The sequence below is a fragment of the Thunnus albacares genome, chromosome 20, assembly GCF_914725855.1.
Source record: "Thunnus albacares chromosome 20, fThuAlb1.1, whole genome shotgun sequence".
NCBI lineage: Eukaryota > Metazoa > Chordata > Actinopteri > Scombriformes > Scombridae > Thunnus > Thunnus albacares.
The window spans coordinates 8,393,347-8,418,423 of record NC_058125.1 but is presented as its reverse complement, the minus strand read 5'-3'; the positions used below and the strand labels follow the sequence as shown (position 1 = coordinate 8,418,423).

Sequence of the window (25,077 nt, the reverse complement as noted above, 5' to 3'; positions counted from 1 at the left end):
GATACCACTCTCCCTTCCTGCACAGCTCCTAAAAGAATATATTAAATGTGTTGAATTGTTTATATGGTAACGGAAAAAGGCTCTCTTTAATCACACTAAACTATACTCTGCCAAAGATGGTGGGGGACTCTCCCTTCCTATAGGTTAGATTGGTATCATTGCTCATTCTCACTTGCACAACTGTCAAAATGCAACTTACCTCCCCACAGAGACCCAGTCTGGGTCAAAATGGAAAAGAAGATACTTGATCCCTTTTGGATTCAAACATTTGCAAGAGACAGGTCGGTCTTTGCCGGTTCATAACCCGGTGTTAGAATTGTTGATGAAAGTTGGAAAATGGCACACAGTTACGTTAAAAGTAATATCTCTTTGACATCTGAAGCATCAGGATGGTTTAAGACCAAGAATAGAATAGCCAACAAGCCATTCTGCTGGTACCAGTGGACTAAAGGAATCCTGCATCTGAGGGACCTATATGAAGATGGTCATATGGTTACCTTTCCCCAGTTCAAGCATTGCCTCCTCTCAGTGCTGAGATGTGGTCCCAACCCCGTCACTGAAATTCAAAGCCTACTACAACATGTCAGCCTGAAACAAGGTGGCTCATCAGTTTCTATAACCTCATCAGAGATGCCAATGCACCTAAACTTGATGGGTTTAAATTGGATTGGGAGATATTGGGGAATATATTGAACAACATCAGTGGAATGAAGCTGTATCATGCTGGCATACACCTGCCTGAGAAATCCAGACGCAATTCACCAACTACAAGAGTCTTAATCATTGCTACTGGACCCCAGGCAGAATGGCTAGACTCAAATTAAGACATGATTTATGTTGGCGTTGTCATAAAGAAGCTGGAACAATGGTACACATGCTATATGACTGTGACATGGTTAATGATCTATGAGGGAAAATAATATCTTTTATAAATGATCTATTCAGTGTGTCCCTGGCCAAGAGCCCAGTCTTGTGTATGTTTAGTATTATCCCTAAAAAATTGCAGATGCGTGGTTCCAGTAAACTGTGGCCATGTTGACAGGATGCAGAATTATTGTGGGACAATGGAAATCAGTCACACTATCATTATTTGAGCACTAGATCAGACTAATGTCCAACATAGCAGGTTATGAATGACTCATATTCAGACTCTCAGGACGCCAAAACCTATTCCTGAAAACATGGAGCCCATTCTTGGACCACATCAACAGGAGACAATGTCAATGAACTGATCTCACATCACACACAGTCAATGTCAACAGATAAGGCCCACTGTCAATATATGTACATAACTTCTCTTATTTCTGATTAATTTCTTTTCTATTTCTTTTTTAAATTTCTTTTTTTTTCTTTTTACTTATTATTATTTACTCCTTTTATTGTATTTATTCTTTGAATGTATGCTGGTAAACCTACTTTTTCATACTGTACTATTGATTATTATTCAGTATTGTTTCTACCATTTAATTAGCAGTTATAGGGATGGGTGGGTGGGGGATAAATGGGTGTTCACAGTCTGAACATGTACAAAGAAATGTACTATAACTTTCCTCCTGTGACAAAATGTTGGACACAATCAATAAAAATTAAAATTAAATAAAATAAATAACCTGAAATTTTACAGCTTTTTTGTGGCTGGTCAAATATTTCTTAGGGGTCTGATATTGGGGGAATTTGGACTCATCACCTCAGTGTTTCTTATTTCATGTCAACAGGCGTCAACACAATCATCTTCTCTGTATAATATATAGAAGCACATTAACATTATTTCACAACTGTTTCAAACACTTAAACAAACTGACACCAAAAGGCTGTTCACATTTCTGTGCATAAGAGGGAAGATTTATCTGAGCTTCTCTTAAATATGAGTTTGAGACACGTACCATCCAGCACAATTAATGATATCACAAAGTGGGTGTGAAGGCTAATCATGACTCAATATGTATTTACAGTCAAATTGCACAAGTGAGATTATATGAGATATGAGATTTAAAACTTCCAGTGGTTAAACTTTATGAACTTTACCATCAATTTACTAAATAATGTTGTGACAAGGCAGAAATAGATGAACTTTATTTACATGTATTTTGCTTACAAGTTAATATAGAAGCCTGGCAACTATTTATCCTGGAACACAACAGCCTGCATGAGTGAGTGCATAAGTAACCAAAGTCTGAAAATAAACCGTTATCTCTGCATTAGCAATCATTGCTAATTGCAGCTGTTATTAGCTGACTGGTGAAATTAGACAGTGTGTGTTTGTCTTCACATACAGTATCATCAATATAAGTGATGTTGCTCCGGTGGAATTTAGATTACGTTTGTCTTTTGTCTTTGCTTCATAAAAAGTATTTATTGAAATAAATTACACACATCATTCAAAACGGTGTGTTTAGTCTCTGCGCACTTTATCTTTAGACAGGTGATTAAATAGAGAGCGTGAAGTTTAAATTTATCTTCATATATATATATATATAAAATAAACAAGAAAAAACATCCCTCTGACAGTATATCCTTCTATAACAACAGTGACTGATGAGACTTTGCAGTTTGCATTTGCAGCACTCTGTTATAGTGTGCAAGGTTTACACCTTATCAGCTGGATAAGAGCATGTGGATCTTATCTTCAGTGCTGTCTAATCATTACTAGTGCATATTAGCAGAGCAAACACAAAATCCCTTTCAACAGAATAAACTGATAAGAAAGGAAATAAATATGATCCAAGTTTAGTGTCTCTTGGTGTCATTAGTGACGGTTTAGTTCATATTAACAGTGTCTCTCTCACTAGTGTTTTTGATGAGGAGGCGATGTTGCTGTCATAGATAGTGTAGAGCGACACATCTGTGCTTGGCAGCTGTCCAGTGTTTGAAGGTCTGTTGTTGTCCAAGGGGCCCTCTCTGAAAGACCTGCCATTCCTTCTGAAAGAGTTTCTGATCCCATTGGAGAGGCGGTTGGACACACGCCTCACAACCCGGCTGAGCCCACGGTTCTTCAGTTTGATCAGGCCCACGTCGTCCTCCAGCTCCTCCGGGGGCACATCGATGTTCCCGGAGTACCAGAACACCCACCAAATCAGGCTGAAGAAAATGACAATGGCCCCGGCGTAGATGAACAAGTCGTGGACAACAAGGCCTCCAAACACCCCCACCATCATGATGAACACACCGAGTATGTCATGGGCAACCGCAAACCAAAATGAGCACTTGCAGCGTCCAACTCCTCCATACGTCCTCTCCATGACTGGCTCGATCTGTACAGATGTTGACATGGTGGCAGTGGAGGTCCTCCAAACCAAAAGCTTTCTGCACAGCTTCTCCCAGATTTAATCCAGATGTAGAAACAAGTCAGAAGCAGCAGGTGCTGGCAGCTGCAGGACAGCGTAGCCCTGACTGATTGACTGACTGACTGACAGAAACACATGAAACAATCTGCAATGACACTGATCAAAGTACAACGTGTGCAAACCGTTATCAGCAAGAAGCCACTCCAGCTTGTGACTGTGTTGGAGGTTTCAAAGTAAACAGTTGCATCATCACTGACAAAAATAGTGTTTGCACTCTAACAGCATCATAAGAGTGATCTTCATCTTCTCATTCAAGCTCCCTGGCTGTACCGTTTCCGCCTCTGCTTCTCTTTCAGGATGGGGACCCATACCAGCCCCACTACCACAAACATCAGCCCTATGGACAGGCAGGCGGAGGCTACAGAGCGGGGTGCCTGCGTCACCCCTGTGGACTGAAGCAAGAAGAGGAGTGCACCCGCAGCAGACATCAGAGACCCCATCACCATTGCAATGATGGGCTTGTGGAGGTAAGACCAGCCTGGGGCCACTGCGGCGCCTGAGTGAGGGTCTGGACACAGGCTTTGACTGCCGGAGTCATCTGGAAATGAAGTTTCTCCAATTGCTTCCATGGTTGCTTCACAGAAAGATGCCTGTGTCCGCTTTGTTTCTCCCCTCCGAGAACCTTTTAACGCATGAATAATGGAAGAACCAGCCACCGAACATGCATACCTCTCCAACTTTCCTCCTTAATTCTGTCTTGAGTTGTCCTGTTTGCTCACCCAGTCCTTGTTGAAATCAACTGTAAACGCATCCACCTCCCAGCAGTCATATGAAGAAGATATATCATCTGTAAGATCTCCAAGCGAGTGTCTGCATGATGCATCGCTTATTCTCTTGCCCAGAAACCTGTTAACACACTGTAATTCCAGATGGCCCGCCACACCCACACAGCAGAGGGAGGGCTTGGATGAATACACAGACCCAACCCACCTGTTGACAACAATATCATCACCACCAATTGGCTGTCCACTTATGCTGATCATCTTGTTACATTATACCACCAAAAACACACTGTACACTGAGTACTGTCTACTTGAGAAATGTAGAAAAATCCACGTTTTAATTCACCAGATCAGTTTGTGGATGGTATGATAGTATGGTAATTTCACTACAGAGAACATTCAGGTGTTGTAAAGGTGAAATACCTGATAAAAGATATAATCCTGCCCACGTAGCAATATTGCATGCGAGTAGCAGGCAGCAGCTGTACAAGCCTCAGCATAATCCCATCAACAATAGGCATGTCATCTGATACAGCCAGCAGCTATACGTGCACCGCTCTGATGGCTAAATTCACCATGAGCAAACACTTCCCAAGACTAACACACTTCAGATGTTAAAGCACACAAAACAGCCCATATTTATTAGTGTCATGTCATTTAGTATACTGTATAGCCTGATGGTAATGCTCTATGAGGTGATTCCAAAATGAAGTACCTTTGACTTGAAACTTTGTCTTTCAGATGGAAATGGGCAGACTGGTTTAATGAGCTGTTTAAGACACCTACAATTGGTGATATAAATTATTCAGTCACAAAAGTCAGTTATATGCCTGTTTATTCATCTTTAGTGAGTCATTCTGCAACATCGTGATGTGTTGACTCCCATCTTGGGAAATGCTATCTTTAAGTATATACAGCTATGATGAACATGATCTGCTGTTGTCACAAAAACTGGCTTTGCTGAGAAAGAAATGTCTGAGTGGTTTAGCTAACCAAAGAGAAAAGGTCATCAAAAAGAGGACATTCTGAAAGAATAAGAAGTATTTTCATTATATTCATGCCATAAACAATACCTTCAAAGGACGAGTTCACAATTTTTCAAGTCAGTTTCAAAACAACAGTCAAGTGCCCAAATGAACATTGAAACAGGTTTTCCTCACTGAAATCATTCCTCCTGTTCATACTGACCATTAGAAGATCCACTTCAAATGGGGGACAAAATCCAGTTTTCCACTCGTTTTGAGCAAAAATGTATTTAAAAATTTATCTGAAGATAATATGAGGCTTCATATGTCTGAGTTGTCATAATAAGTGGATATCTCCACAGTTTGTCTCTTTAGTAAGTCTTGTGTCTAGACAATGTTATCCTGTTCAGCTGCAGTGCAAGGATTGGAACAAAAAGAGGGAATTCGGCACCAAAAAGACTTTAACTTGGAAAGATATTGACTAATTTGAACGACTGAAGCATCATATTAGCTTCAAATAAAGTTTAAAATACATTTTGCACAGAAGGAGGACTGTGGATTTTGTCAACCATCACTCACATTGAATGTGTATTATGAAGGGATCTCTTAATGGTCAGTATGAACAGGAGGAATGATTACAGCAAGAATAACATGTGTCAATGTTTATTTGGGCATCTGACTGTTATTTTAGGACCAACTTGAAAAATTATGAACCATTCCTCTAAGTTCCTGTAAAATTTAAATGCTAAATTCACAAAATAAAACTAATCAACCCAGTATTATGTACTGCCTTAATCCTCTTCACCCCTGCAGGACATAGGACTACAGTGCAGCTCCTTGCATTGTTCCTAATCACTGGCAACATATTGAGTTGCCCCAAGCTAAGTTCATCTTGGCTAGCACGCCTGTCTCAGTTCTGCACCAGGCCTTTTTTTTTTTTTTGTCTTTTTCATTGATGAGTCCATCTCAGGGCAACATTTGGGAAGCAGCCTGCCTCCATTCAAAACACATGGCTCAGATTTCACAATTGCCTGGTAATGTTCTTGCTTTTAGTTTTTCTGTGTAATTCTGAGGCAGTGATCTTGTTAGGCCACACAGACTTCTCAGGCATCCATCAATCCTTTATCAGTTTTGGTTTCCTGTCGGCATTCAGTGCCTGGACTTGACGATGGGTTTTAGGCTGTTTCGCTTGAAATTCAAGATGTTGGGGAAAACGCACCCTGGGCTTTCTCCAATCTCACCCACTGTCCTTGCTGATAACTTTTGCCTTAATGAGTAGTGGCTCACCGTCTATTAAAACTGCTGCTGGGAGTGTTTTATTAATGAACATCGTCTGAGTTTTGTTGATGTTCAGACCTGTTTGCTTGGCGAATACTCAAGCTTGTCTGTCTTTTCCTTTGTATGCTGTCCTTGGTGGCAACAATGGTCACAGACAAATCTCCAAGCTGGCTGAACAGGGTCCACTTAATGCCTCTGGCTTTATCTGCTGTGGTTTGGGACACAATCCAATCCATGGTGAGGAGGAAGAGGACTGGTGAGAGGATGTGAGCTTGTCTCACTCCAGACTGAACGGGGAACCGCAGAGTGTTTTATCCAGGATGACGCTGCATTCAGTCTTCACATAATGTTTCGATAATAAATAGAAATTCCAACTTGGTATGCAGAACACCAATTCTACTGTATATGAATACTCACTGACCATCATAAGCATTTTATTCTTACAAAGCATGTAGAAAACACAATAAAGCCGTAGATCATTTCTGATAGATACGTTTATAATCTGCTTCAGTCAAGCAAACAAGACAAAACAGGATGAATATATTGATCATTCTATAAACAATCTGCTCCTGAATATTGTGTCAAATGTCCATGTTGAAAAAGGCAATATGAAAAGATGTGCTACTGACAGTTATTTCAGTTTAGGAACTTTCCTTTTTACTTTGGAATCAGTCTTGCCAGCTTTCTTGGTCAGTTTGCTTTGAGCTTTTGTTCCTTTCTTCAGTACGGCAGGTTTGGGTGCTTTCTTCAGCTGCTGCTTCTTTTTGGGTGGCTTCTACAACACAGAGATGAAATTATTTAAAAAACACAATTGTCTGGATTTTTCCAAACTGTCAGTTGAAATATTTTAAGTAGTTTAAGTATTTAAATCTTGTAGCTGCGAGAAGCACTGACCTCCACTTTAGGCTTTTTGCTCGGCGTTTCTATGGGAACCAGCTGTGGGATTTCTTCCTCTTCCTCCTCCGCTGCCTTCTTTTTCTTTCCCTTCGCCTTCTTCTTCTCCTCTCCCTTTCCCTCTGCGGTGGTGTCTGTTTGCTTTGTGTCCTCTGTCTTGTTCTTTGCCTGCTTTTTGGCAGCAGCTTCCTGAAATTCACAAACACACAAGATGGTTATTTTACAAGTACTTTCAATAAATCTGGCTCGAACAAAAGACAAACATTTAAAAAAAAAAAAAAAAATCTCACCTTTGCCTTAGGACTCTGAGCCTGCTTCTGCTTCTCTGCGTCGTCCAGCACAGTGAGGTGGTTCAGCTCTGAGGTGTAGATGGGCAGGGCCACTGAGGTTTGACTCTTTAAGTGGATAAGCTTCATCACTGGTCCTTTCTACACACAGTAATGACAGAAGAAATCAGTAAAAACAAGCAGAAATGTAACATTTGCACATTTTAATTTGATGTGTAAGTGCTACACTGTGTAAGACAAAGTGAACGAGTAAGCAGTGGTGAAACACAGACTCTAAATTGGGAGCAGCTTAAGACAATTAGGACAAAAACACCTCTTGAAGAACACTGAATTATCCACATTAAGACATATTAAATTTAAAAAAGGGAATTAAGGGAATTTCAAAGTGATCTTTAACATATTTGTCCAACTGGCTGAACCAAACCCAATGAAAACACCAGACAATTCTCTCACCATACGTAGTTTGGCCACCACTGTTTGGACAGCAGCTTCAATGTTTTCTGTCACCTCATCTGCCGTCATGCCGGAATGAGCAACACGAGCCATACTGCAACACAGGCCACCATGCAAGATAATTCTGAGTTATGATGTGAAACGCTAAGGTGACATTGTAAACAGCACAAGTTGTATAAAAGGTAGGGATTTTAACATTTCATATGAGCTAGACATTAGATATTGTGTATCAAAGTTGTAGAGACGGGCTCCACGGGAGGAGGAGGTCCATCTGGATATACATTGAAGTCTCTATGGCACCAACATTGCCCGTATCAAACACTCAACACAGTTGACAGGGTTGCTGTAAGGTGCTATTAATTCTAGAGCAAGACACATTTTTTTTTTAAAAAAAAGGTACAAAGGTATTAGGAACACAAGCAGTATAGAAAATCTCACCAGCAGCAGCCCTTGTTTGTGACCTTCACATTGGTGCCTTGGATGACTTTCTGGATGTCTCTGGCAAGCTGTTTGCTCTGCAGGTTCACACACAGCGGCTCTCTGGTGGAGACGAGAACAGGGTGAGAACACAGCCACTGAAGCTACAGAGCCACATGATACAAAAACACAAAAAACCCAGTAGTATCCCAGTCCATCCGAACTGGTCGACTGTAAGCAAAACATCACACTACAATTACTGCTTAATGCTCTGTACACCAGAGTGGTTTTGCTCGTTTTAAATATCCTTCATTTATAGGCTTAAGGCATGTAATATATTGTTTTTTTCCCAAGGACACCACTCAGAAATACAGTCACTTTGCATGTTAGTAATCGTGTACATGCAGTACCGGAATTTTTATGGAGACCTACTAAAAATTGAAACTTTGCAGTTCTTTGACTTTATGTCCAGAATAGCTTGACGTAGCACAAATATTCATATATGAGGAGATAGAGGAGATTTTCAGGGTTCCAGGAATATGAGAACCATGTTGATGGGACATTTTGAGCCTTAGTAATGTCAGAAACCTCATTTCATTTATTTTATCACTCAGATTTGCTGATTGTAGGACATGAATACATCTTGTGACATTCTGATTGGTATCAAGTTGTAATATCGTGTTTTTGGAGAAGAAAAGAAAATTCTTACCTCTTCCTCTGGTAGAAATGTTTTCCGAGATGGGACGGCAGCAGGCGGCGGATGCGGTCGTCAGAGAGGAACATGTCAAAATTCCCCAGCAGACGGCGTTTGGCTTCAAACGGTTTGTACTCCGTCCTCAGGACCTTGTAGGGGATGATCTGCCCCGGATACATGCATACATCATGATTAATACTACTTGACCAAAAGTCAATCTGTATACACTTTCATCTCTCAATGACATCACTGCCCATCCAAAGTGTAACTGGAGGAAGAGGATGTGATGGGGTGCTATTTGACAATTTGTTCGCCACTTAGATACAACACTAAAGAAGAAAATATGAATCATATGAAAATTATCAAATAAATAAAAATTGGCAATTGTAGTTGTAACTTGTGGGTTTTCAGGGTCTTCTCTGTGATTATGTGTTGCAAATCGGTATCCTAAATATACGTTTACTATATTTCTACTACAGTTCATGATATCCTGTGTTTGCTAGAAAGCACAGAGGCGACCACTGGGGAATGAAGATGAACTTTTAATCAAAGGTAGTTTGTGAACACAGAGGCAACTATACCAGCACTCCGTTACTCAAAACTTGCACAATTACTATCAATGTTTTAGACTCTTGAAAAAGTTTTGGTGTCTAACCGTATGTGTGTTAAAACATCCAACAATTATATCACATTTAGCCTAAAACAATATGAACACCAGTCACATGTAGACAGCATTCTGCTGTGTATCCTCACATCAACTGGGGGTCTTTTGCAATTTAAGGACTTACAAGTTGCAACAAACTCTGCCACCCTGACTATATGTTTCTTATACTGCACTAGATGTTTATTTGAGCTGATCAATGTGTTCAAGCAAAACTGATCAAATCAGCAGCTGTCAGTGCTCCATATAGACTGACTGGTAGGTACCTCAGTGATGTTTTTGACGCCCCTCTCCTCCAGCAACTTCTTATAAAACCTCTGGGTTTGCTCTGAGGTCATCTTGGGCTCATCTCTGGTGAACAGACAGACCTCCTCTGTGTCCGGCCTCTGGCCATGGGGCAAGGGACTGAGGACAGGACGGGAAACACAAGAGTGACATTTAGGACGTATTTTAATATCAATGAATTCTCTACTCTGGTCAAGAAGTACAGGTCAAGCATGAAGGTAGCTTCAGGTGGACTCACATGCGGATGGTCTGTGCCTCTTTCGGGACCTTCCAGAAGGTGAAGAGCAGGCTGATCTGTTGAGTGTCGTCCAGGAACAGAGAACTACTGGTGGACTTGGTTTTCAGGAAAGCCTGCAGCGCTTGAACGGCCTTTTTCACCTGGGAGAAAAATGTATGTCATTGTGTGTTAAGGCAATACAAACAAGCGGATTTCATACAGTAATTTTATAACAGCGTCGAAAGAACTTATTATGGTGCCACTGTGAATTAGCTTCGTGGCTAAACTAGTCAAGCAACCAAGTTAGTTCATGCTATTTAGCTTCTCGCTGCTGTCAACTCCTAATTAATTTCTCACCAACATATAAACAAAACTTCTATCTACCAAAGTTTGAACGCGTTACAACGAAAAGATTTGTTTTTTTTTACCTGCCCCCGGTCTAAAGCAATTTCTGTTTTTTCAGCCATGCTGTCTCCTCTGCTTCACGTGTGTACCACCGCCACGCATGCGCAGTTATTTTGCGCCTACGTCACACAATACAAACTGAAACTTTATTTGTACGAGGAATCTGAAACAGGCACTGAAACAAGGGAAATCCTGCTACAAAATGCTTTTTTAAACTTATATTTTCTATATTTTTGGACAAGTTATGATATATTTTTAAAAAATCAGAAAGGACATTGATATCATTTGTACATTTTGTTGTATCTCTCCTGCTGTTCACTTCTTTTGGCCCTTTTGTGAGGCTCTTTTATGTGTTTCTTCATCAACAGCCATATTGATGAACATTTTATACTATTTTGGAAACACGTACTGTTTAGAATACTAGAGGAAAACTCTAAATTGTATCATCAGCTATATGTTATACATCTTTTAATTTTTTGGCCACATTTCATATTCATCAAAGCACATTTGCAGGTAAAAAGTTGAACATTTTGGTTTTCAAAAAGGAGGTCAAACAGTATATTGATTCAATTCAATTTTCCTCTAATCCAAAGGCTATAAAAACTACGAAAGTCTGTTTTTTGTTTAAAAATGTTATATGATCTGTAATATCCCCTAGCTCAGTGTTTGTTGTCTTTAAAAATAAACAACAACAACAAACAAACAAAAAAAACGCAAGATCAATATTTTGATATTATGGTTTCCATCATTTCATTCCTCATTTTATAATATTTGGTGCAATATTTACATATTTTTTTTCTTTTGTTGTATGTAAATCATTGTCTTTGATGTACCACTGTACTTTGTTGGTTACATATCGTACTTGGGTTGATTGCAGCTGGATATGGCACTATTGCCCAAGTCAAATTTCCCCTCAGGGACAATAAAGTATATCTTATCTTCAGTATATGATCATTTTGTGGAAGAAGAAACTAGTAACTACTTCTTACAATATGTCAATAAAAAAAAAGAAAGCTAAGAAAAGCTTTGCTTTACTTTTAAAATGCTTTTTCAAAAAAAAAAATCAATTAGAATTTTTATATTGGATTTTAAAAAAGAAATTCTCACTTAAACCTAATGCTTTGAAAAATATAAATTATTAAAAAAATGTAAAAAGTAAAATTAAATATAGAATAATTAGGTGAGCTTTGTCAGATTTCAGCTTAAACATCAATACATCCTGTTATGTCAGCAAAAAGTATGTAAATTAAATATAGCATAGGAAGATTATATAGTATTGAATCTTTTGGTATCAATATTCAAAAATATCAGAATCAGTAGCATTGATACTTTGGCTATTTATATTTCCATCCTTATTGTTAATACTTCATCGAAAGAAAACAAAAACACTTTTCTGTTGCAGCTTGATCATTTATTTTCAGTTTAGATTATGTAACAGCTGTGTGTGTCTGTTTGTGTGAGCGTGTGTGTTTATCCTTGGTTCATCAGGGTAGTTATATGAGCTCAATCCAATCAAACCATCTCATGTGGAGAGAGACCAAACTAAAAAATTTTGGTACACCAATCCTTAAAACCAAATAAAAATGTCCACTGGATTCTTAATCCCACTCTTAAAAAGGGAGATGTGCTTTGCAAATTATAATTACAGGCTAACGCTGGTCTTTTGCAGGATATGAAATCATTCTGTAGTGTTGTTTTTTTTTGTTTTTTTTTTTTCCATTTTTCATTTTTCTTCCCCAGGCTCAGTAACACTGCATCCATCTCCATTCTAAAAACAAATGGCGTGGCCGGCCGACAGCGCCGTCAGCCGTGTGAGTACAGAAGGGGGCACATGTAGCTACATTAGTGGCATAGCTGAGCTCTCAATATGAGAAAGCTGACACACTGGACTTGGTCTCTCATTTTAAATTGTTCATCGTAAAAACTGATTCAGTCTTGTTTTCTTCATTTGACGCGATTTGTTCTCCCTCTTCACTCCTTTGTTGTCGTTGTTCTTCTCTTCAGCATAGTTGTGTGTAAAGAGAGAGTAGCTGTTTGGGTCGGCTCTAGCAGCGTTTCTCCTCTGGTAACAGGTGGATCAACTCCATGCAGGCTGCCACTTTTGTATTTAGTCCTTTTCTGGCACCAGCTTCAGCACTTTGCCGATAGCGATAGTTTTGCCTGGTGGAAGAGAGAAGATGTCAGGCATTCACGACTATTTCTCAATGAATTACATAAGCAGTTAGGTGGAATTTGAGTCAGTCGTCCACAAAAGTAAATAAATAACAACCCAATGTTAACAACTAAAAACTGAGATAATCATTCTAAATTACAACACACGCTCCCACAGCGTCCTGACCTTCGTCTCTCAGCGTGAATCGTCCCATCTGAGGGAAGTCTTTGAAGGTCTCTAAGCAGATGACTCCTGCTGCCCGGAGCCTGGCGATGCACACCTGGTCCTGCTTAACAAAGCGTGGTCGTGTTTTGCTTTTCTCTCCCGTCTTCTTGTCCACCAGACAGATTAAGGCCTGCGGTCGGGATTGGAAGAGTTTAACCAGAGTCCAGTGAGGCCAGGAGTTGATCAAAAACAACCCGAGTCATAAAATGTTTCACTGTCAGCTTGTAAAAGCAGAGCAGTAACTTACTGTGATCTGCACTTCTTCGATGCAGGTGTGGATGTGAAGGACTGCGTTGTAACCAGGGCAAATGATTGATTTATGCTCAATGATAACGATCTGGAACAAAAAGAAGAAAATGAGCGACTTGTATAAACAGTTTTAAAATAAGAAGTCACAATCAGTTGATTTGACAAATTCACAATATATGGAGGTAAACCAGTGCAGGATATATTGAGAATAACATTTAACTCACGTGCCAGTAAAATGTGTCTATTTTTGACTGATAAATAAACAAGTGCCAGCCGCCACACCAGCCTGCTCTGTTAACACTGCATCAAAAAAAAAAAGGGCTGCTGACTGCTGGCTGTCTGTTAACAGTGGCTCTGCATAAACGTCTGGCTTTAAAATTGATCAGCCTGCAGCACAGACATCACGCCCACAAAAACCCTGCTTGGACAGACCCTGACCCCCCAACCATTTGTTGCTGTTGCTATGCCAACCTGCAAAAGGATGCATGCGTTTTTGGAGAGCAGCAGAAAAGGAGGGGGATGGCAGAGGATTAAATGCGGGAGCATGTGGTGGAGAATTTATTCATTGGAATCAAACGGAATAATGAGAACGAATCAAGATGTAAAATGAGAATACTGATGGCAGCGGGAACTTTTAACACGTGTTGTTGATATGCTCTGGTCTTCACCTGTGCGTCAAAGGTGCGGCCAGAGTGGCAGAGGTTGTCAGGGCTACAGAGGATGAAACCAGGCAGGATCTCTTCTTCCTCAATGCCCTTCAGCCTCAACTTCAGATTCTCCCCCGGACCTGCATCATCTGTCTCCACGTCATCGCTCAGCAGGCTCAATACCTCCACTGTGTGCTGTAACACACAAAGAGCCATTTGTAAATATATTAACTAAACACATTATTGCTGCACTGGAACAGGATACACCAAAACTGAATCCTTTCTGTCAAAGGATCGTCTTTCTGTCTACGCCGCAGTACATTTAATACAAGAATGAGGCTTCTGAGTTATTTCTGGTAGAAGGTTTATCAGTCTCATGTGAGAAGGACCAAAGTCACACAGAAGGAGAGCTCACCCTGTTTGGCATCATGACCAGCTGCTGAGCTTTACTGATGGATCCAGACTCCAGCTTCCCGAGGATAACTGTGCCCATGTCCTACACACACACACACACACACACACACACACACACACACACACACACACACACACACACACACACACACAATGATTAATTGGGAAATCAAAAATATAACTTAACAGTTGCTACAATTGAAAAAAGGACAATAATCCTTGCCTCCTTCAAATGTCTGGTTAAGTTTTTCTTCAGTGTAGGAATGTGTCAAAAAGAGTGAGCTAAGGTGACGCGCCAGATGGTTTGGAACCATCTGAGAAGTCGTCCTTGGAAATTTGTTTGGAAAAGGGCAGGCACTTTCATAAAATACTTGGCAGGTGATTGGATGAGCTACCTGTCTATCACCGTCTTACCTCGCGATGTAGCTGGCTTTGGGAGATCACAAGATCATGTGAGAACCCTTATAGGACGCTATTAGGACAAGATGGATTCTCACGTGATCTCACAAATCCAGCTGCCTCATAAGGTAAGGAATATGCATCCTGTTTCATGAGCGTAGGGCTGCAACTAATGGTTATTTTCACAATGAATCAATTGATTGTTTGGTCTATAAAATTTCAGAAAACAGTGAAAAATGACAGTTAAAAAAGTCAAAAGTGACGTCTTCAAATGTCTTGTTTTGTCTGACCAACAGTCCAGAACTCAAAGATATTCACAGCAATTTTTTAGCATTTTTGCTTAAAAAATTATGATTATCAATATAGTTGACAACTCATTATCTGTCGTTTGTCTTATCCCTTAATCATCAAATGGTGTGGACCACAGTAAGTGTATTAGATGGACTGATATGTGTATATAAAGTACAGCATTACACTGGTGTCTTCCAACTTTTAAACTAATCTGAATTACATTTACATAGCAACAGGTATGCCATTGGTTAAAAAAGTTTCATTATTTATTTTGTGGAAGTGGAGATTCAAATACCATGTCAGCGGTGAAGGTAAACAATAGGCAGAGTTACAACACATTAGTTACAACTTATTTAATACTCTTTTGGCTAAATGTTCTGTGTTGCTCTTCTTTATTGGTTATCCACACACGATAAACAGCTGCCTGCTTCATTTATGGCTAAAAAAAGAAAAAAAATGTTGCATCAACACACAAATTTCATTAGACCGCAACCTATTTATGTTTGTGAAAACTAAATCTGCTCTGGTCTAATAGGTTCAAGATGTGGAATTAAAACAGTGTTAGAGTTCACACAATTAAAGTTAATTTCTGGTGGGATTATGAGACTTAATTTAAGCATCATGCACGGCTCAAAGAGCACAGTACAGTCAGTTTTAATGCCTCTCCTTTTGTTTGGGCCGGATTAAATGCAACAAGATTATATTCATTAGGATTTGTGTTTAGTTTGTTGTCTACAGAAGACTTTTTTGGAAAATTATGTAAAAGTTTTGATGTAAGCCAAGAAAGTCAAAACATCAGGGGGCTAAATATTTTTGCAGGAGGGCTGGGTTTGGCCTACGGGCAGCTATTTGCCTACCACTGATTTATGAGTCATGTAAAAAAAGCTACTAAAGCTGTCATAATGCATGTTATTTTAAACCATAGAGTGCCATTCATAACATGCAAGAAAACAGCAATATTGTTGAGATGTTAAACTGTGACGTTGTTATGTAACGTCGTGTTTATCGTTAATGCTTTTGTAAATAAAATATGCATTGAATGAGTTAAAAAAACACAGTTATAATCTGTATCTGGGATTATAACTCAGTATTGTCAGTATTTTTACCCATTAAATGTTATTGCATTATAAGTTTGGCTGCTCCCTTTGCTTTTTTTTAAATAAGAGTCATTGAATATTGGTTTGTCATGCAACATAAAACTAAAAAACTGCTCTGGAAATGATCCAAAAATGCCCCAAAACATATTTCATGAGGGCAAAAAAAGCCCCATTAAAAAAAAAAAAGTTGTTTTCCTCCTGCCCTGGTATGAGCTCATTATATAGTGATGTTAGATGCTGGCGGGTATACATAGTGGGATGTTTGGTTTGTTGATGATTGATGTCTATGAATAATTCCATGAGAGGTGGGTTATGTAAATGACAAGACACTGAATACATCCCAGCTCAACAAAAAAAAACTATTTCGGACTAGCGGAACACACAATTATCACACAATACTTAGAATACATGAAATTTTAGAGGAGAAACCACTGAGCGCTTCTACTTATACATGCATATTTCAACAATGTGACAGTAATAAAAACACATGAATCACTTCTACAAAACTGGTAGCTACAGACTTCTACGCTGATACAAAGAAAACGTCTTTCACTGCCTTTACTGGGACAGAGAATATATGAATTAACCATCCTGTTTGACAATCATTGTTTCCAGCACCCCAAAAATAATCAGGGTAACTGTTCTACCCACAGCTGTGAGGATCTGCTGAAAGCTCGGCTGGATGACGACCATTAGTATGCAGCACCCAGTTAACTGAACCATAATCCTGTTACATCAGGAGAACACCAGTTGGGATTACTTAGTCATAAAACCACTACATAAGGCTCTTACGCAATCACAGGAAGAGAGGAGCTTTTTAACCAACAGACAGACAAGAGGATGAAAGGAAAAGACGACATACAGTATGAAGAAAGGGAAAGAGCTGATGATTAATGTAGGGACGACTGAAAGAGCTCCAAAATAACTCAATTCCAACAACACTTACAGTACGTGTTGAACTGCTTCCAATATCCAAAAGCGAGTGCCAAGAAGCTGAATTATCTTAAAGAGGAATGACTATGTTGAGGCTGCAGTGTGTGTGTGTGTGAGTAAGTTTGTGTGTTCTTGGAAAAACACCCAAGAGGAAGGAAAATGACAAACTAGAGAGAGGGAGAAAAACAGATTTTGGCCAAGTGAACAAAAACCAAAAGAAATTGAACACCCACTCATTTGCTGAGGACAGAAAACAAGCAGCCGCAGGTATGTGTTTTTCTCTCTTGAGATAGAGAATCAAAGCTTCTCACCTTGTACTTGTCTACGATTGGTAGTCTGACTGGTCCGTCACTGGATCTGGTGAAGTTTGGCAAACTATCCAAGTGGGCAATAAATGGCAAAGCCCTGGTAAAGAACGGGGGGGAAAAAAAAAAGCCTATCCATTACCATAGTCGTGAAGTTCATGAAATACATTCCACTCTGTTGAAGTTATCACAGTTATCATTTCTCTGTGAGTCCTGCTTCTGTGTCCTTGTGTCTTCAATGGCTGATTTGTTTGGGCATGACTCTCTGTTTCAAGTGCATTCTGGGAAAAGTATGAAGCCTCAAGCAGTAGAAAATGTAAAAAATGTTTCCACACAAACCGATTCATCTACAAAAATACACCAAAATACTTTTTAAAATTGCGCATTTTAACGCAAAGCTACAATCTGTGTCTGTTTATTTCACAAAAAACATCGGTATTTGTGTGGAGAAGCTTTACATTGAAAGTTGTTGGAGCTTGTTTCCGCCATTTATTCTCCTCATACGTATACTGTATGTATACACTGAGCTGCTCACTAAATATACAACAGGACCCTCTTGATCACAATGACCTTATCCCTAAACTGAAATAAACAAATACATAGATTAACATCATATTTGAACCATGTAGCTACATAAAGCAGTGTAACTGTTAGAGGTCAGGATGGACAGCATAGCGTTGGGCCATACAATATAATTTTTATTTATAAACACTGTATGATGGAGATTGTGTATGTAATGTGATAATAATACATGTTATATTAATATAATGGGAGGTGGCCCAGATGAATATGATGTTAGTCTAAGTATGCATGATAAAAAAAATAAGAAAACTATTGATGAAAAAACAGGCCACAACAGCTAATTGGGCCATATTGCATAAGGGTGAGCATGCAGTTGGAAGAGGTCCAGATGTAAAGTTGGTTTGAAGTGTCTATGAAAGAGAAAAATAAGAAAGCTACAGAAGAAATCTGAAGTGACGGTCTCTAGCTTCAGCTCCTCAATGTCTTGTCTACTGTCAAGTCACACAGGGTGCCAGGCTTCAATATCAAATAATGAAGTAAAAAATAACACCTGGGAATCAAGCTTGATCCTGCAATGCACTGCTAATCTGATAAAAAAAAACATCTGAACACTTAAATTAAAACAGTCTACAGCTCAGAGATTTTGGCAGATAGCATATTTGTTTACATTCTCGCAAATCAGCTACTAGCCGATCCTGTTGGCACCGTACAGACAACAATCACTCTTTATTACTTTGATACTGAAGAAGAAGTCTTAATCTGATGAAGATGAGATCTGAGGTGATAAGGAGAACATTTCTCTACTACTTCTGAACAGATTCATGGATGTGTTAATGATTGATGATCGAGAGAGTATAAAAAAAAAGGGTGAGTTTTGCTGATTGTAGCAGAGTATTAGAAGAGGAGGTGTGACATTTATGGCAAAAATGATTAACTGGGGGAAAAAACTGACCCAGAAAAAAAAACAATTACTCCAAAAATTCAGATGCTCTCTGTGTTGTATTTGTATTAATTTACATCCCTATTAAAATACACCTGTCGAAATAAATAAACACAGTGCTAAGATGTGATGATTTTCTACTTTGTTAACATTCATATTTTGATCCATCATAGTTCAAGTAAATGGATGTGTGTGTTACTGTTAGTATATTACAGTATTACATTATATTCCTTGTGGATCATGTACATACTGTACAGTGAGATTAACACAGCCCACTTACGTGTACCAGGGGCATTCAGGCACGGGGTCCTTGAGGTTGGCACCTGTGAGACCGGAGCAAGGCATAAAGTGGATGTCCTTCTTGGGGTTGAAGCCCACCTTCTTTAGAAATGGCACCAGCTTCTCCTTACACTCCTCGTACCTGCGGGAGGGGAAGGAAAAGACGGATTATTTACTAAAAAAACAAATGTTGATTTTTACCAATTTTTGGTCAGCCTTTTTTATGTTTAGCGTGGAAATGCCACTCCTACAGCATTAAGACATTAAAATTCACATCAAATCTTAACATCTCCCATGACCCTGTTCACCTTTCTAGGCTCCAGTTGACAGTGGGATCATCCATCTTGTTGATCAGGACAATGAGGTGTTTGACTCCTGCTGTTTTAGCTAGCATCGCGTGTTCCCGAGTCTGTCCACCCTTCTCAAAGCCGGTCTCAAACTCCCCCTTTCTTGCTGAAATCACCTGATACAAACCAATAACAACATTTAGAACAAGTATCATCTTCTTTATCTACGTTCTGTCAACCTGTATATAAGAAACATGACAGAGATGGACCAGAAGTGGATTATTCTGCAGGAGCGGTCTGAGAGATTAGACATATACATATAAAAAAATGTTATACACTTACAAGCAACCTGTATGCGTCACTACAGGATTTAATCTGTGTGTGTCTGAAGTTTAGGGTCAGTTAGGGTTAGATGTACGTATGTCCATGTGCCCATGTTAGTCCATCTCACCAGGACTGCCAGGTCAGCCTGTGACGCTCCGCCAATCATGTTGGGGACGAAGCTCTTGTGTCCCGGGGCGTCGAGGATGGTGAAATGTTTTTTCTCGGTCTCGAAGTAAGCCCTCCCAACCTCCACTGTCTTCCCCTTGTCTCTCTCCTCCTGGTTGGTGTCCAGAGCCCACGACAGGTACCTGCAGTAGCCATGGTTGTTTATTAACTTGCGTGGCAAACATGGCAGATGTTACCAAAAAAAAAAAAACCTTGCCATTTTTGCGCAAACGTCAAATTAGGGCTTCAGCTGACCATTATTTTCATTATCAGTTAATCTGCTGATTATTTTCTCAATTCAATGATTAATTGTTAAATGCTTAGAAAAAAAGCACAAATTCCTCACATTTGAGAAGCTGGAATCAGTAAAAAAAAAAAAAAAACTGGAATGATTAATCAGATATTAAACTAGTTGCGGATTAATTTTCTGTTGACTGATTAATGGATTCACGGTTGCTGCACGCTTTTTGAAATCAAATGTAATGCTTTTTAAGACCTTTTTAAGACCTTGATAGAGAAAATTTAATACCCTTTCCAGAGCAAAACATACGCACATCAGGGCAGAGCTTTATGTTTTAAATCAATTTGACGATATTAATAGGGAAATTTTCTGGATGATTTTGTATTTCCATATAACAATCATATGTAAAATCACATAAAGTGATCAAACTAATGGCAAATGCAATGAACTGTGTCCCACTGTTACGCTTCATAAAGCATTTTAATTACAGTTTTTCTTGGAATTGTTCATTTTGACAACACTGTAAAACCATAAGGCTGTTCTGGTTGTAGTTAATTCTCCCCATTAAGACACATACACGTTACAGTATCTCTACCTTTCATCCACTAACAGTCTATTAAATCTATAAACTCCAGCAGTCACCAAATAAAAAGTCTGCTCCTCTCCTTCATGCTGGCTCTGCAACATTATTATCCAGATTCTAGCTACTATCAGAAATAACAGAGACTTTGTGTCTCCTCTGAAACCCCCTGGCTAACTGTCTTTAGCTGAGCTTCATCCGCACTGTTTTGTGTACTTCTTTAATCCTGTTACCTTTGAGAGAGCAGGTGGCCTGTGGAGAACCAATTGAAAAATTACCAGAAGAAGAAAAGAAAGAGCTGAACTGGAGTGAGTCACGACCGAAGAACAAACCATATTTAAATGAGTGAATCCCATGTGGAGATACTTCTCACGCAACTAGGCATTGCCTCAAAACTTACGACCTAACTTAATGAAAAATTCTTAAAATCTTATTTAAAACTTTTTAAGGATCTGTAGGAACCCTGGGACTGGTCGACTAGTTTTTATGCAGCTCATTAACATATTTAATGCAGCTTCATTTATTCCAAGTCTGAATCTCAGAAAGAAGACGAGCCCTCCTCACCATGTCTCCCTGTTCTTTTCCTTGGCTTCCCTTTCATATTTTTCCAGGGTTCGCTTGTCCACCATTCCAGTTAAGTACCTGGAGAAAAAACACAGCAAAGGGACAAGTTGGAAAAACAGGAGCCGAGAAGATGACTTTATATTTATCTGTGGCATTACAGTGAGAAGTGAAACCTAAGCTTAAACTGAAAATACTGTTGAGCAAGAAGGAACCTGATGTATTCTGAGTAACAGATGACGCAACACAAGTGCAAACATTTTTCTGCCAATCATAAACATTGAATTTGTTTTTTATTTTCGAGATCTGAATGTAGTTTACGTTTTCCTTACTGTGGGCAAATTTAAAGGCAAACAATCCCACATTTAAGAGACATTTAAGTACTTTGTGTTTGTCATTTATCGTGGAGCCTCTCAGCACTGTGATCTGCCAACACACAACATGAAAAATTCATCACTCACATGATCTGTCCTCCGATAGTCGATTTTCCAGCATCTGACAGACAAAAATGTGTATAAATATTATAAGATGAGCACAGCATGACTTAGATCAATTAAAATACACATATGTATGAATGAGACGCACCCACGTGACCGATGAAGACCACGTTCACGTGTTCTTTCTTGGGGGCATCCGGCGGTGCCGGGGCCACTTTGGGTACGGGCATCTCCTCCTCTTCCTCCTCCATCATCTCCTCGTCCTCCTTCCTGGCGGCGCCCTTTTCGCAGGCTCCCCCCGCCGCCGAGTCCTCCTGTCCTCCGCCTCCTCCGCCTCCCCCCGGCTCCTCCTTCTGCTCCCACGTCTCTTCCTCTGTGGTCATGTCTGCCTCTGTGGCTCCGTTCTCCACAGGAGCTGCGGAGCATAAACGTTCACTAAGATGTTATTCTGTTCGTTAACTTGCTGTTTTTAAATGCATGAGGTGGGAAATGAATATAAGCCGCCATGAAAAGCAGGCAGTAAGAAAGTAAACCTGCAGACTGCAGATCATGAGTGTATGATTTTCAACCTTCATTCGAGCTGACACATATCTGCCAGTTTGATCTTTTTTTACCACGTTTGCACAAATATTCGGAATAAGATCCCCTCCTGGACACTTGAAACACACACAGACGAGAATTCCAACTTCAAAGACAGAGCTGCACTGAGTAACATCTTCTTATTCATCTGTATCTGTGCACCACTATCATTCATCTGCTCTGCCTATCTTAGACATTAGAGCTGCGAACCATTAATTGATTAATAGACTGCTTGTCAACTATTAAATTAACTGCCAACTATCTTGATAATCGATTTATCATTGAGAGTCTTTTTTTTAAGACGAAAATGTCAAAATTCTCTGATTCCAGCCTCTCAAATGTGAATATTTTCTGGTTTCTTTAGTCTTATATGACAGTAAACTAAATATTTTTAGGTTGTGGAGGATGTGAGGACGTCACATTAGGCTTTGGAAAACAGTGATTGATATTTTTCACCATTTTCTGACACCTTATGGACCAAACAACTAATCCATTGATCATGAAAATAATTGACAGATTAATCAATGATGAAGTTCGTTAACCAATTTGACTTAACAGAGCTCCATTTGTTGTTTTATTATAAACAGGGTGGCTATGGCTCAGGAGGTAGAGCAGGTCGTCCACCAATCAGAAGATCGGTGGTTCGATTCCCCGCTCCTCCAGTCCACGTGTCAAAGTATCTTTGGGCAAGATACTGAACTCCAAAATCGCTCCTGACAGCTGTGCCATCGGTGCATGAGTGTGTGTATGAATGGGGCTGCAGGTTGGGAGTCTCTACCATCAGCGTGTGAATGTGGCTTGTAGTGTAAAAGTGTTTTGAGTGGTCAGAAGACTAGAAAGGTGCCACAGAAGTGCAGTCCATTCACCATTACTTCCATTTTTTAAATCTAGATCTAGATTCTGCGAGGCACCAGCTTCTATTACAGATTTGCCTTCAATCTACATATGTTGTTAAAAAAAAGGCCTTTGGATGGCATATGCTTATAAAATTAATTTACCTTCACTAGCAATCTACTCAACGTTGTAACGCTTCACTGTGTGTGATCTGCTGTCAATCATTTACTAGTTCTGTCCACTTGTTAGAAACACAATTATCTGCTGAGTAAACAAGCACAACTCAAATAAATAAACACTAACAAGAGTACATGGAAATCTGTTGAGCCCCGCAGAGGAAGCAGCCTCCCATGGCAACACACAAATAAGCCTCCCATTTCCATAACTATGAAATTATGCAGCCCAGCAGTCATGCACAATGCCTATTTTCTTCTCAACCCGCGTCTTTTATAATCAGCCTGTGAGAAATTGCTGCTGGCAACTCAGAAAGCTATTCCTGCCTTGACTTTGTCAACGGTGTCTCCGTGCTGTAATTATAATTAGTCGTTCAGACATGCTCAGAGAAATTTGAATATGTGCTTTATAAAAAAACAAACAAACCCAAAAAACAAGTACTGGAACAAGCGTCATCATGAATATCTGTCATTTAGAGATAAGAGAGCGAACAGTTTCTCAACACCATCCTTAATGTGTTTCTATCTTTTATATAAACACTACTTCTGATCATTAGATTCTGTCTCTGTATCACTAAAGTCAAGTCAAGTCTGGTTACAGCTGCAGCGCTCAGCCTCTCCATTAAAAAACACTAAAACAGCATCAGTTCTCTGTAACTCTAGTAGAGGGGCACAGTGTCCTGGGTCAGGTCAGACATGTGTATGAACCTAACTCAGGCGACTGTATTTTTCTGAAGTAATCAAACACAAGGGCAAGGCCTTACATGCAGTGCTTGACAGCCATCACAATGTGTGCCAATGGGATGTCTATTTCGGGCATGGACAAGTGAGGTTGCATCATATTAGACATGAGTCCGTGCACTTAGGTTTACCAATGCCAGCAATCCAAATATGGTTCCTACAAGCAAGGAATGAAAAGTAAGCATTCAAGTATACCTAATTAACATGAAGTTTGGTGTGAGGTTTCAAACCTGGCTGCAGGTACGTGTGCACACGTGAGCACAGCCGAGTTTGTAACTTAATAACGTGAACATACAATGCTTACAGTACATTTTATACGTACATTGCACACAGGCTGTTTCTGCCACCTCCATGCTGGCAACTGGATCAGGGGCACCTTTGAGGAGAGAAAACAAAGCATGTCAAACTTTCATAAATATTTATAAGGCAAGGAAGGTCGCGTTTTTCGCTTTGTTGTGACTGCTATTGCGTTATAAATCAGCTATACCCCTATTACAACACATGACAAGCACTCTGTCGACTTGTTGATTAGTTAGTGGAAATGCAATAACTGTGGTACTGGCTGCAGACAGGAAGGCTAACTTAGCTGGATTAGCAAGCTAAGCTAACTTCCAACCAGCTGTCTGGTATTCACCTACCGTCTGAAGGCGGCATTTCCACGGCGCTGGCTTGAAGGAAGCTCGGTACAAACACCGGGGCGTTAACGTTGGGGACAAACGGCTTGGCGTTGACGTTGAGGGCGGCGAAGGCGGTCGGGAGCCCTGCCGCGGCAGCCGGGGCCTCGGCATCCTCCTCCAGCTCCCACGAATCCGGGGCTGTGTCTCTCGAGTCCATCGCTTCGTTTTTCAGAGTTGACAAGCTGTCCACTGCCGGTAAAGGTGTTTGATTTTTATGGTTCCGTTAAAAGGCGTTTAGTTGCTGGTGTGTTTAGACTCTTAGCAGCACATTTGGTGAAGTTGCCATTGCTTTGTGAAGCCTTGCCGAGGGGAAGTGGTGCTCTGCCGCTGCACGTCCCGCAAACACCGCTAGAGGCCAGCAGCTGACTTCTGCTTAATGTCACCAACTTTACATCTCTGCAGG

General features: G+C 40.0%; 3 protein-coding genes and 1 non-coding gene across 4 annotated transcripts; all 4 read right to left on the bottom strand.

Annotated features, from left to right (window-relative positions):
- Nucleotides 1-1,746: 1,746 nt before the first annotated feature.
- On the bottom strand, nt 1,747-3,540 carry LOC122971435 (transmembrane protein 238-like). Its single transcript, XM_044338080.1, has one exon. It carries the CDS (start codon nt 3,267-3,269, stop codon nt 2,763-2,765), a length of 507 nt encoding a protein of 168 aa, XP_044194015.1. The 5' UTR covers nt 3,270-3,540; the 3' UTR covers nt 1,747-2,762.
- A 3,245-nt stretch (nt 3,541-6,785) lies between these two features.
- Nucleotides 6,786-10,750, bottom strand: rsl1d1 (ribosomal L1 domain containing 1). The gene is made up of 9 exons (XM_044338553.1): nt 10,646-10,750; nt 10,239-10,378; nt 9,982-10,120; nt 9,070-9,218; nt 8,382-8,483; nt 7,944-8,037; nt 7,494-7,631; nt 7,204-7,392; nt 6,786-7,084 (listed from the first exon to the last, which is right to left on the bottom strand). The coding sequence occupies exons 1-9, from the start codon at nt 10,682-10,684 to the stop codon at nt 6,941-6,943; spliced, it is 1,134 nt and encodes a 377-aa protein (XP_044194488.1). The 5' UTR covers nt 10,685-10,750; the 3' UTR covers nt 6,786-6,940.
- LOC122972011 lies at nt 8,166-8,297 on the bottom strand. Its single transcript, XR_006399622.1, has one exon. It is a non-coding gene; the product is annotated as a small nucleolar RNA SNORA55 (small nucleolar RNA).
- Nucleotides 10,751-12,018: 1,268 nt separating the features above from the next.
- Nucleotides 12,019-24,997, bottom strand: gspt1 (G1 to S phase transition 1). The gene is made up of 14 exons (XM_044337071.1): nt 24,636-24,997; nt 24,320-24,373; nt 21,819-22,085; nt 21,695-21,728; nt 21,237-21,314; nt 19,814-19,994; nt 19,384-19,538; nt 19,077-19,217; nt 17,341-17,434; nt 14,311-14,391; nt 13,917-14,090; nt 13,247-13,336; nt 12,961-13,129; nt 12,019-12,782 (listed from the first exon to the last, which is right to left on the bottom strand). Exons 1-14 carry the CDS (start codon nt 24,829-24,831, stop codon nt 12,730-12,732), a joined length of 1,767 nt encoding a protein of 588 aa, XP_044193006.1. The 5' UTR covers nt 24,832-24,997; the 3' UTR covers nt 12,019-12,729.
- Nucleotides 24,998-25,077: the final 80 nt, after the last annotated feature.